This window comes from Aureococcus anophagefferens, assembly GCF_000186865.1.
Source record: "Aureococcus anophagefferens unplaced genomic scaffold AURANscaffold_6, whole genome shotgun sequence".
NCBI classification, from domain to species: domain Eukaryota; class Pelagophyceae; order Pelagomonadales; family Pelagomonadaceae; genus Aureococcus; species Aureococcus anophagefferens.
The window spans coordinates 1861738-1874015 of NW_008705566.1; the positions used below are offsets into that span (position 1 = coordinate 1861738).

The 12278-nt window shown below is 73.2% G+C and overlaps 4 protein-coding genes across 4 annotated transcripts in view; 1 reads left to right on the forward strand and 3 right to left on the reverse strand.

Moving 5' to 3' along the window:
* AURANDRAFT_63193 (hypothetical protein) overlaps window positions 1–533 on the reverse strand; it is a gene marked incomplete at both ends in the record, with an annotated part of 4500 nt that extends 3967 nt beyond the window's left edge. The window contains one exon of the mRNA XM_009037537.1: window positions 51–533. Within this exon, the coding sequence (XP_009035785.1) occupies window positions 51–533 (483 nt within the window). The remainder of the gene's footprint in view (window positions 1–50) is intronic.
* Window positions 534–797: 264 nt separating this feature from the next.
* On the reverse strand, window positions 798–1454 carry AURANDRAFT_71354 (expressed protein; the record flags this gene model as incomplete). Its single annotated transcript, XM_009037536.1, has 2 exons — window positions 798–1242; window positions 1301–1454. 2 exons carry the CDS (start codon window positions 1411–1413, stop codon window positions 861–863), a joined length of 495 nt encoding a protein of 164 aa, XP_009035784.1.
* Window positions 1455–7493: 6039 nt separating this feature from the next.
* Window positions 7494–8618, reverse strand: AURANDRAFT_63195 (hypothetical protein; the record flags this gene model as incomplete). The annotated part of the gene is made up of 1 exon (XM_009037535.1): window positions 7494–8618. One exon carries the CDS (start codon window positions 8616–8618, stop codon window positions 7494–7496), a length of 1125 nt encoding a protein of 374 aa, XP_009035783.1.
* An 85-nt stretch (window positions 8619–8703) lies between these two features.
* AURANDRAFT_58915 (hypothetical protein) lies at window positions 8704–11151 on the forward strand (the record flags this gene model as incomplete). The annotated part of the gene is made up of 2 exons (XM_009037357.1): window positions 8704–8735; window positions 10056–11151. 2 exons carry the CDS (start codon window positions 8704–8706, stop codon window positions 11149–11151), a joined length of 1128 nt encoding a protein of 375 aa, XP_009035605.1.
* Window positions 11152–12278: the final 1127 nt, after the last annotated feature.

The window sequence follows — 12278 nt, forward strand, 5'->3', positions numbered from 1 at the left end:
CCGCTCTGCTGGCGGCCCGGGTCCGGCAGCAGGAAGATGGACGCGCCGACGAGGGACTTGTCGTTGCTCGTCGCGTCGCCGCAGTCGCCGGGGAGCCGGACGACGGAGAGCACGCCGACGCGGCCGACGACGTGGCGCGGCTCGACGATGAAGGTGCGGCCCGCGTAGATGTTCGGCACGCGCAGCGCGCTGCCGCCGTCGCGCTTCGGCCGCGGCTGGACGCCGCAGTAGAACTCGACGACCGACGTCGTAACCTCGTCGCCGTCCGGCGACGTCCGCAGCGGCACCCTCTCGCCGTAGGTGAGGCGCATGGGGTGGCGGTTGTCGAGGATGACGCCCTCGCGATTCTCCGGCATCTCCGGCAGCGCGCAGAACTCGGGCGTCAGCGGGCTCGGCGCCGCCTCGGCGACCGTCGGCGCCGGCGCCCGCTCCGGCGCCTGGCTCGAGCGCCGGAAGGACTTGGCGAAGCCACGGATGGACATGCGCGTCGACTGCTTCCGCGCCACCTCCTTGGCCGCCACGATCTGCTCCATGGCGACCGAGTCGCGCCCGGCCGCGCGCCGACGACGACGACGATGTGCCGGGCAGCCTCACTGCGATCGGTTTCAGCACTCGAACTTGCACTCGAGATACTTCAGGAGTGCAAGTACGAGAAGATGCCCTTTTTTGAATTGGGAGCTGCGCGTGCGATTGGGGACGGCGCGTCGCCGCGCGCGGCTCGCAGCGCCGCGGGACGACGGCGACCCCAGCCAGCCGCGGCACACGTCTTCCTGGCGTTTCTTATGAACTTGGCGGCGCGCGCGCGCTCGGTCGTCGCGGGGCCGCGGCGCCGGCGGACCCCGCGGGTTTCGGCTCGTCGCTCACGCGGCGGCGGCCTCGGCCTCGGCCTCGGGCTCCGCCGCGGGCTCCGCGGCCTCCTCGGCGGCGGGCTCCTCGGCGGCGGGCTCCTCGACGGCCGGCGGCGGCGACGTCCAGTAGTTGTCCATCTGGCTGTCCAGCGCCTTGCCCGGGTCGCTCTTGTACCAGTAGGCGTCCATCTCCGCCTCGAGCTCCTCCGCCGTCTTCGACTTCTCCTTCTCGCCCTTGCCGCCCTTGCCGCGGCCGCCGCCGCGGCCGCCGGCCTTCTTGCCGCCGCCGCGGCCGCCGCCGCCGCCGCGGCCGCCCTGCTTCTTGCCCTGCTGCTTGCCGGGCGACTTCTTGCCGGCGGCCGCGGGCTTCTTCGTCGCGACGACGACCTTCATCCTGCGCGGGGCGCGCGCGTCGGCGGCGGCGCGCGCGGAACAGTAACGCAGGAACATGCGTCTTCTTGCCATTCCCTTGCTTGGCCTTGTTGTTCTGCTGTTTCTTAGCCGGAGACTTGGCGCCGCCGCCCTTCTTGTTGTTGCCTCTGCCGCCCTTCCCTTGCTTCGCCATGATCGACTCGCTGCGACGGCGGCCCGAGTGACAGAGCAGCCGCGATCACGAGCGCTGCGGCCACTCGGCCTGAAGCCAAAATCGGCGCCGCCCGCCGGGGGGAAAGAGCGATGGTATTCGTCGAGAGGGCTGGGGAAGCGACACGTCTCTCTCCGGCGGAACTTTGAGAAGCGAGATGGTCGCTGGAGGAGGCGATGGCGTCGCCCGGTGCGCTCACGGAGGCGTCGCATGACCCGGGGCCCGCGGCGCGGTGCCGTGGCCTTGGCTGCGGCGGCCTCCGCGACGCCCTCGTCTTGCCCGCGCGCGCCGCCGCCGACGGGCGCAGCCCTCGTTGCCCGTCCGCGCCGCCAAGACCGAGCACTCACCATGTCCCGGCGGAGCAAGCGCTTCCGCGGCGAGGAGCCCGACGTGACGATCCAGCTCGAGCCGGACCTCGGCGCGCTCATCGAGAGCGTCGACGAGGGCGGCGACGCCGACGACTCCGCGCCCGCGGCGTCGGAGGCGGCGCTCGTGCGCACCCTCGGCTCGCTCAAGGCCGCGCAGGCCGAGGCGCGCGAGCTCCGGCGGAAGCTCGGCGCCGCGGAGACGTCGCTCGCGGCCGTCGAGCGCGAGCGCGCGCGCCTCGCGAGCGAGAACTCGTCCCTCGTCGAGATCGACGAGGACGCCGGCGCGCGGTCGCGGAGCGCGGCGGAGGCCGCCGAGGCCGCGCGCCTCGACATCGAGGCGCGCCTCGGCGAGGCGAACCGGAGCCTCGCCGCGGCCGACGCGCGCGGCGCCGCGGACGCGGACGCGCTCGCGGCCGCGCGGTCCGAGGCCGGGGCCTCCCGGAAGCTCGCGGCCGAGGCCCGGGCCGCCGCCGCCGCCGCCGAGGCCGAGGCGCGCACCGAGCGCGAGGGCCGCGCGGCCGACGTCGCGCGTCTCGAAGCCGACGCGCGGCGCCTCGCGGCCGCCGCGAGCAAACCGGCGCCCGAGGCCGCGGCCGCGGCCGAGGCGGCGACGCAGAAGGCGCTCGAGGCGCGCGCGGAGCTCGAGAAGGAGCGCGCGCGGAACAAGCAGCTCCACGTCGAGCTCGCGGGCGTCCGCCGCGAGCGCAAGTCCGCCGCGGTGTCCGAGGAGCGGGTCCACGCGCTCGAGCGGCTCCTGGAGAAGGAGATCCAGAAGCAGAGCGACCACGACGCCGTGCGCGGCGCGCGCGACGCGCTCCTGGGCGAGCGCGCCGAGTGGGCCAAGCGCTTCCGGGCCTTGCTGGGCGACGACGCCGGCGGCGACGACGCCGCGGTGCCGCGGAAAGCGCTCGACGCCGTCCGCGACGCGCTCGCGACCGCGCGGACCGCGGACGTGTCGCGCCTCGAGGCCGCCGCGGAGGCGGCGCGGACCCGGGCGGCGCTGGAGGCGGCGACGGCCGCGCGCGGCGCCGCGGAGACGCGCGCGGCCGCGGCCGAGGCGCGGAACGCGGACCTCGAGGCCGGCGCGCTCGCGTGGCGGGCCGCTCGCGCGCTGACGCGCCGCGAGCACGCGAGCCTGAAGGAGCTCGTGGCGACCTACGGCGANGAGGGCGACGTGACGCGGCGCTCCGGGCGCGGGTCGGCGAGCTGGAGGCGACCCTCGCGGACGCGGCGCGCGCGCTCGAGGCCGCGGCCGCCGCGGCCGCCGCGGCGCCGCGGCGCGCCGCGGCCGCGGCCGCGGAGCCGGCCGCGGCCGCGGACGACGCGGGCGAGTTCCGCGTGCTCCACCTCGTCGACAACCCGGCGGCCGCCGCCGCCGCGGCCCACGCGCTCAAGAAGAAGGCCGCCGAGGAGGCCCGGGCTAAGGCCGACGAGCCCAAGAACGTCGTCGACGGCGCCAAGCTCCACGCGCGGCTCAAGGAGCGGTTCCGCGAGCACCTCAGCTGGTTCCGCGAGGCCGTCTACCTGCTGACGGGCTTCAAGGTCGACATGTCGGCGCTCGGCGAGGACAACCCCCAGGTCCGCCTCCGCTCCATCTTCGCGGAGGACGAGGACGACGCGCTCCTCTTCGCCTGGGGCGACGACGGCGTCCAGCTCCTCGCGACGCCCTTCACGGACCGCCTCGACGAGCGCCTCTTCGCGTCCCTCAAGTTCTGCAACTCCGTCCCCGCCTTCCTCGCCAACGTCCAGCTCGACCTCTTCGAGAAGCAGACCCTCTGCCCCGGCTAGTAGGGGCCTAATATGCCTTCACCTTGAACTCGCTGCCCCGAGAGCCGCAACACGATGCTGAGCCCAAACGAAATGCTGCGATGGCTCGTCGCCGCGGTCGGCCTCGCGGGCGCCGCGACGATGACGGAGGACGAGCGCTGCCAGGCCTGCCTGCGCCTCGTGCACGACCTGCATCCCGCGCTGAAGACGCACGTGGAAAATCGGGCGACGATCCCCCGGGGCTACTGGACGCACGTCGTGGAACGCGTCTGCGCGCCGGGCACGCCCTGCGAGGGCGCCTTCCTGCTGCCCTACGGCGAGCACATCGCGCTGGAGCTCGCGGACCTCTTCGAGGCCGCCGACGGCGACCCGGACGACTCGAGCGTCAAGGAGCCGAACGCGCTCTTCTCCGCGGTCTGCGCGCCGGACTCGGTCACGTCCGCGTGCCGGCGGCGGCCCGCGTCCGAGGGGTACGCGCCCTCGGCGCCCGACGACGACGACGATAATTTGTGAGGTCCTTAGAGCGGGGGCGCCGAACGCGCCTCAGACGACGCCGAGGAGCAGCGCGCAGGCCTCGCCGCACTTGAAGCTGCCGTGGTCGCAGGTCGACTCCTTGGCCTTGCGGCCGTCGGCGCACTGGCAGTAGCCCGACGCGCCGGCAGGGACGGCGGCGTCGCAGGCCAGGTCCGCGCCGTCCTCGCGCGGGCCGCTCGGGACGCAGCCGCCCGTCTGCTTCCAGCCCTCGCAGACGCCCGCGGCGCCCGCGGCGGCGGCGGCGCACATGTCGGCGCAGGTGAAGGCCTCGTGCTGGCAGTCCGAGGGCGCCGCGCGCGCCCCGCCGGCGCACTCGCAGTAGCCCGACGCGCCCGCGGGCACCTCGTCGCCGCAGCGGCGGTCCGCGTCGCTCTCGCGCGGGCCCTCGGGCGTGCACCCGCCCGTCTGGCGCCAGCCGACGCAGGTGGCCGCGCCCTCCTTGGCCGCGGCCATGGCGGCCGCGAAGGGCGACGCCGCGGCCTCCGCGGCGGCCGCGGCCTCCGCGGCGGCCGCGGCCTCGGCCTCGACGCGCGCGGCCTCCTCCTCGGCGGCCTTCGCGGCCGCGGCCTCGGCCTCAACGCGCGCGGTCTCCTCCTCCTCGGCGGCCTTCGCGGCCGCGGCCTCGGCCTCGGCGGCCTTCGCGGCCGCGGCCTCGGCCTCGGCGGCCTTCGCGGCCTCCTCGACGCGCGCCGCTTCCGCCGCCGCCTCCTCTTCGGCGTTCGCCAGCGCGGCGTCGACGTCCTCGCTGGCGATCTCGGGCGCGTCCGCCTCGGGTTCCGGCTCGGCGGCCGCCTCGGGTTCGGGTTCGGGTTCGGGTTCGGCCTCGGCCGCGGCCTCCGGCTCCGGCTCCGCCGCCGCGGCCGCCGCCTCCGCCTCCGCCGCGGCGGCCGCCTCGGCCTCGACGCGCGCCGCTTCCGCCGCCTGCGCCTCGGCTTCGACGCGCGCCGCTTCCGCCGCTTGCGCCTCGGCTTCCAAGCGCGCCGCCTCCGCCTCGGCCTCCAAGCGCGCCGCCTCCTCTTTCTCGGCTTCCGCGCGCGCGGCCGCCTCCGCCGCGGCCTCGGCCGCGGCGACCTCGGCCTCGACGCGCGCCTGCTCCTCGGCGAGGGCCGCCGCCGCGGTCTCGTCGCGCTGGGCCTGGAGGAGCGCGAGGCGCGTCGCCTCGGCCTTGGCCTCGGCCCGGGCCGCGTCCTCCTCGTTCCTCTCCTCGACGGACGTGAGGCGCACGGTGGCCTCGCCCGTCGGCGACGGGTTGCCCATGCTCACGGGCGGCATGATGAGGGCCCCCGACTCGCTCTTGTCGAATCGCCCGAACGCCACGGACTTGGTGAACGCGAGCTCCTCGTCGGAGATCTGGCCCTTGTCGTGGAGCACGCCCATCGCGCTCAGCGACGACACGAGCGGGTTGAGCACCGTGGCCTCGTGGACGGCGTGGGCGAAGGTGACGTCGTTGAGCGTGCCGCGCTCCTTCATGGCCTCGAGCTCCTTGAGCTGCAGCGCGACGCCCTGGAGCCCGGCGCCGGCGGCGACGGGCGCGTCGACGCCGAGGGCCGCGGTCTGGAGCACGACGCCCGTGGCGTCGCCGCGCGCGCCGGCCGCGAGCGCGCCGGCGGCGACGAGGACGCGGAGCATGGGTTCCTTGCCGACGACGAGGGCTGCGACGACCGGTGACGAGGAACGGGGCTGCCCACGAAACGCGGCTCTATGGCGTTTCGTGCCGCTGCGTTGCGCGTTCCGTTGTGAGCGGGTCGGAGGTGCGCAGCTCGATGCCTCTCGTTGACGCTGTCACGCAGCTCGACGTGACGAGGTGTTGCTCAGCGCGGCTGCAGGAAGACCATGTCGCAGGTGCGCTTTCTCGCCGCTGTTGCACGTTTGACGCGCGCGCCGCAGGAGGACTTCGACGCCAAGGTCGCGTTCGTCAAGTCGTGGACCTACGGCGGCTCCAAAGTCACCAACGACGAGAAGCTCACGTGCTACGGCCTCTACAAGCGCGTCGCCCCGGCGCCGCAACGCGCGCGGCCGCGCGCCGACGCGCGCGGCGCAGGCAGGTGACCGTCGGCGACATCACGGACGCGCAGCCCTGGGCCGTCCAAATAGCGCGGCCGCGGCGTCCCGATCGCCGCCGCGCGCGCCCGCCGCCGCGACGCGCCGCCGCCGCCGCAGGAGGCGCGGGCAAAGTGGAACGCCTGGAACTCGCGCAAGGGCATGTCGAAGGAGGAGGCCATCAGCACCTACATCGCCGAGGTCGACGCGCAGCACGCCAAGTACGGCGACGGGCCCTAGGCGGCTTTTGGGATTGCGGTACTGGTGTAAGAGTCCCGGACGTCGTAGTTTGGATCCGTTCGTCTTACTCGCCGAGAGGCTTCAGGTGCTGGGGGGTTGCAGATTGGGAGCGTACTTGGAGATTTGTACGGCGCCCGGACTTTTTTTGCCACAGGCTTGGCACTGGTGGCACCTTGCAAATCCTCGCCCTCGACGCGGCGGTTTTGCTCCGCGCGAACGCGTGCGAAGCCAAATCCTCGGCCAAGACGCGACGCCACGCTCGCCGTCGACGCCCTCGTGTGAAAGATGTTCGGTCTCCCCGCCCTCAACGCCTTCTGGCTCTGCTTTGGCGCCATCTTCATCCCGATGAACCTCTCGGCCGCGGGAGATTGCCGAGGGTCGCTCGAGAGTTTCGTCGGCATCGAGCGCGACTGCGAGGGAGCCGAGGCCGGCATGACGAAGATCATGGACTGGCTCCTCGTCGGGTGGCTCGCGACGATCATGGTCCTCGCGCTCCAGCCGCGCGTCTTCGTTCGCGCGGACAAGTCGTTCGACGCCGTCGCGACGCTGGGCGCGCTGAATTGTTGGACCATGCGCGTTGCGTTGGTCCTTTACACCCTGATATCGTTGATCATATGCCTCGAGGCGACGCTGACGCCCGTCGCCGAAGCGGACGGCGACGTCTTCGCGCCGATGGCGACGGTCGCTTTCTTCTACGTCCTGCCTCTCTGCGTCGCGTGGCCCCTCGCCATCTTCAAGCACACGGAGCCCGTCACGGAATCCCGGCTCTTCGAGAACCGGGCCCTGGCGCCGTCCGGGCCCGTGACGACGGCCGCCGCGCTCCACGCGGAGAAGTTCGCGAACGCGGACCTGCGGACGGCCATCCAGGCGCTCGAGGAGGAGAACGAGCGCCTCCGCGAGTACATGGAATACCCCGGCCGCCGCTCCAGCCTCACGAGCCTGCCGTCTACTCCTAGATGAACGAGCGCCTCCGCGAGTACATGGACGGCCACGGCCGCCGCTCCAGCCTCAGGCTCACGAGCCTGCCGTCCTACTAGTACTCCGAGATGTTCAGCTAAGAGTAGATGCCCCCTGCCTACGGAAACGAAACAGCGACGCGTCTTACGCCCGCGCCTATGCGTCCGCCGGCGCGTCGTCGCCCGGCTCGGGCGCGGCCGGGTCCGCGGGCTCCGCGGCGTCGTCCGCCGGCGGCGCGTCGCCGTCGGGTGCGGCCTCGGCCTCGGGCTCGTCGGCGGGCTCGGGCTCGGGCTCGGGTTCCGGCTCGCGCATCTTGGCCTGGTCGACGCAGTACTGGAGCAGGTCGTCGACGAGCTTCGCGCCGAGGTCCGCGCCCCCGAGCTCCTCGTCGACGCGCGCGTAGAGCCAGGGGAGCGTCGTCGCCTTGATCTCGTGGAGCACGGGCTCGACCCAGGAGCCGCGGTCCTCGAAGTGGCGGTAGGCGCCCTCGAAGATCTCCGGCAGGAGCTGGTCGACGAGGCGCGAGCTCGCGACCTTGCGCGCGAGCGTCTGCTCCTCGACGAGGGCGGCCCGCGCCGACTCGAAGTCGCCGAGCTTGGCCTTCTCCCGGTCCACCTCGGCCTGCTCCATGGCCTCGACGCGCGCCTTCTCCGCGGCCTGCCGCGCGAGCTTGTCGGACATGTCGTCGGCGATGGCCGCGAGCTCCTCCTCCTGCTCGACCTCGAGCATGGCCTGCTCCAGGGTCTTGGACACGAGGACGGCGAGGAGGGGCTGGACCTCGTTGTTGAAGACGAAGGGCTGGTCGTCCTCCATGGACGTGGACGCGTCGACGCCCGTCTTCGGCGGAGCAAAGGGCGCGGGCGGCGGCTGCTCGAGGAAGCCGTCGGTCTGCGCCGCCTCCTCGACGGCGCTCGACGCGTATTCCTTCTCGACGAGGTAGGGCGTCAGGTCCAGGGCCTGCTTCGAGTTGCTCGAGGGCTTCGCGTCGAAGATGGACCGGCCGTCGGCCTTCTTCTTCTTCCGCCGCGCCTTGCGCGCCGGCGCGCCCCCGGGCGTCGGCGGCACCGTGTCCTCCATGGGCGCGCCGTCGCCGGGGAGCGACCGGTAGAGGCTGTAGGTCGACCCGCGGACGACGCGCGGGTCGCTCATGATGTTCAGGGGGCCGTCGATGTCGTTCAACAGCTCCGCCGTCGGCGTGGCCTTCGCCCGCGACGTCGACACGGCCTTGGGCCGCGACTCGAAGGCCCACGCCCCGCGGGACCCGCCCGTCTGCGCCACCATGGTGCGGGGCGACGCGGACGAGAGCTTTAGGCAGCGCCCTCGTTATTCAGGTGCTCCGTATCATTTTTATTGCTCCGTCCTGTCGATGCTGCCCTTCTCTCTCGGGCTGCCGTGCTCGTCGCGCCGCGCGGTGCCCGTCGTCGCGCCGCGCCATGCCGGCGGCGTTCGGCCACGCCAAGGGCGGCGGCAGCAAGTCCATGAAGCCCGCGCGCGACGTGCCCAAGTTCCAGCAAACGCAGAGCGCGACGACGCACACGATCATGAACACGATCAACGACGCCTACAAGCTTGAGGCCGCGGCGCACGACGCGAGGAAGCAGGAGCGCTTGCGCACGTACTGGGACTTCGAGCTCGTGCCCCTCGGCGGCGGCGCGCCCCTGACGCCGGCGCGGTACCGGCGCCGCGCGCACCTCGTCGTCAACACGGCCAGCCGCTGCGGCTTCGCGCCGCAGCTCCGCGAGCTGCAGGCCCTCTGGGCGCGCTACCCGGGCCTCGCGGTCCTCGCCTTCCCCTGCGACCAGTTCGGCGGCCAGGAGCCGGGCTCGGCGGGCGACATCCGCGACGCCTACGACCGCTACGGCGTCGATTTTCCCGTCTTCGAGAAGAGCGACGTCAACGGGCCGCGCGCGCACCCGCTCTTCACCTACCTGAAGAAAGCCACCGCGGGGCAGCCCGTGCCGAACAAGGGCCTGCCCCGCGACGAGGTCCAGTGGAACTTCACGAAGTGGCTGATCGTCGACGGCGAGGTCCTCCGGCGCTACTCCTTCGACGCGAGCCCCAAATCCGTCCTCGCGGACGTCGTCTACACGCTCAAGCTCAAGGAAGTGATCGAAGAGGCGCCGCCGGCCCGGCCCGTGGAGGTGGAGAAGCCGGAGGCGGTGGACGTTCCGAAGCCGGCGGTCGTGCCGAAGCCGGCGCCGCCGGCGGCCGACGAGCCCGCGGCCGTCGTGCTGCACCACGCGCGGATGACCGTGAAGCTGCAGCTCACGGCGAAGCTCCGAAGGGACGGCACGGTCGCGCTCCTGAAGAAGCAGTTCGCGAAGGCGTGGAACAAGGACCCGTCCCGGCCGCCGCTCGCGAGGGACGCGGTCGCCTTCCGGAAAGCCGGAGACGTTCTCGACGCCGCCGCGCCGCTCGCGACGGCCATCGCCGACGGCGATGTGCTCGAGGCGCTCGTGAGTTAACTCCGATTATTTCTTAAATGTTCAACTCGCCTTCAAGCACGCATTGACAAAGCGAGCTTGCCACTACTGCCGCAATGATGATGCTCCGTCGCGCCCTAGCAACCAGTTCGCGTCGTGCACGACGAACGGCATCGCTCGCGACGCTGCATCGAGCACAGCGACCAGCATCACTCGCGACGCGGCATCGAGCACGAACGGCATCGCTCGCGACGCTGCCCGATCAGGGCGACGACCTGCTCGACGCGGTGCACAGCGTCGACGACTTCCAGCGGCTCGCGGAGACACTCCTGGACCGGCCGCTCTACGAGTACCTCGCGTCGGGCAGCGGCGACGAGGCGACGCTGCGGGACAACCGCGCGGCCTTCGGCCGCTACGCGCTGCGGCCGCGCGCGCTGCGGCCCGTCGAAGGCCTCTCGACGGCGCGGACGCTCTTCGGCGCGGAGCTCAACTTACCCGTCTTCGCGTCGCCCGCGGGCGTGCACGCGCTCGTCGACGGCGCGGGCGAGCGCGCCACGGCGCGCGCCTGCGGCCGCGCCGGCGCGCTCTTCGGCCTCAGCCAGCACGCGACGGTGAGCATCGAGGACGTCGCGGCCGCGGCGCCGAAAGCGCACCGCTGGTACCAGGCGTACCTGCTCAAGGACCGCGCCGCGACGCGCGACCTCGTGCGGCGAGCGGTGGCCGCGGGGTCGCGGGGAATCTTTCTCACCGTCGACTCCGTGCGCTTCGGCTTCCGGGAGGCCGACGCGCGCAACGGCTTCTGCGCGCTGCCGCCGCCGTTGACGCTCGCGAACTATCTCGCGACGCCGCCGGGCGAGAGCGCGGCGGCCTGGGAGACGCGCGAGCACCGCGCCTGGGACCAGAACTCCGAGGCGCTCTTCGACACGGCGGCGTCCTGGGACGCCGTGGCCTGGCTCCGCGAAGAGCTCGACGATTTGGACCGGTCGATCCCGCTCGTGGTCAAGGGCGTCATGACGGGCGAGGACGCGGCGCTCGCCGTCGCCCACGGCGCCGACGGCGTCTTCGTGAGCACCCACGGCGGCCGCCAGCTCGACGAGACGCTCGGGAGTTTGGACGTTCTGCCGGAGGTCGTCGCGGCGGTGCCGTCGGGCACGCCCGTGCTCCTCGACTCGGGCGTGCGCCGGGGCACGGACGTCGTCAAGGCCCTCGCCCTCGGCGCGACGGCCGTCGGCGTCGGCAAGCCGCTCTTCTTCTCGCTCGCCGTGGGCGGGGAGCGCGGCGTGGACAAACTCTTTGACATCCTCGAGGAGGAGCTCCGCGTCGCCATGGCGCTCACGGGCTGCGCGTCGCTCGACGACATCACGGCCGACGTCGTCTGCGCGCGACCCTAGCTCGCCGACCGCCGTTCCCCGCTCTCGCGTTCGCCATCCGTCCGTCGCCGCGCGCCCGACCCCCGTCGCTTCAACTAACGATGTCGCCTTCAAGTTACAGCTTGCACCTCCAGGGGGTCCCTCGCGCGTCGCTTCAACCAAACGATGTCGCCTTCAAGTTGCACACTCCGCAAAGCCGGGCGACGAGGTGGGGCGCCTCGGAGAAGCGCGTTTCGAGCGCCGTTCGCGCGCCGCCATGTCGGCGCTGTCGCTGCAGTCGCTCGCGGAGCGCGCGCGCGACGCCGGCGCGACGCTCGTGGACGCGATTGCGGGCACGCCGCCCTACGCGACGCGGCTCGCGCGCGTGTCGGCGCGGAGTGGCTACCTCTGCGGCCTCGCGCCCAACGCGGAGTGGCAGCGGCGCTACTTCGTGCTCAAGCCGACGACGATGCTCTACTACTTCGGATCCGACATGGACGAGGAGCCCCTGGGCTGCGTCGACGTCGAGGCGTTCACGTCCGTGAGCTGCCGCGACGTCGACGGGAACGGCCGCGTCGTCATCGAGCTCGCGCGCGCGCCCGGCGAGGGCGGCGGCGCGTCGCCCGACGACGCGGGGCTCACGTTCCGGCTGCGGAGCGGCGGCGAGGAGGAGGGCTACGCCTGGATCGATTCCCTGAAGAACGAGAGCTACGCGCGGCTCAAGGAGACGAACGAGTTTTTAGCCAAGCAGTGCGACGAGTTCGCCGGCGAGATCGCGCGCCTCGAGGACGTGGCGAAGCGCGCGGCGGAGGACGCCCTGGTCGCCCAGCGCGAGGCCCAGTCCGCGCGGTCGCGCCACGAGCTCCTCTTCGGGGGCGTCGACGCGCTGTTCGAGCGGCTGAACCGGCGGCCGCCGGACGAGCGCCGCGACGGCGACCGATGGGGCGGCCGCGACGGCGACCTGCTCTCGGGCTTCGAGGCCCTCGTCGAGGAGCGGCTCCGCGACGTCGCGGCCCTCGAGCGCGGCGAGGCCGCGCGCGCGGCCGCGGAGCGCGACCGCGACCGGGGCCGCGCCGAGGCCGCGGCGCGCGACGCCGCGGAGCTCCGGCGCAACGCCGACGAGCTGAAGCGGCTCCGCGACGCGAACAAGCTGCTCAAGGACCAGCAGG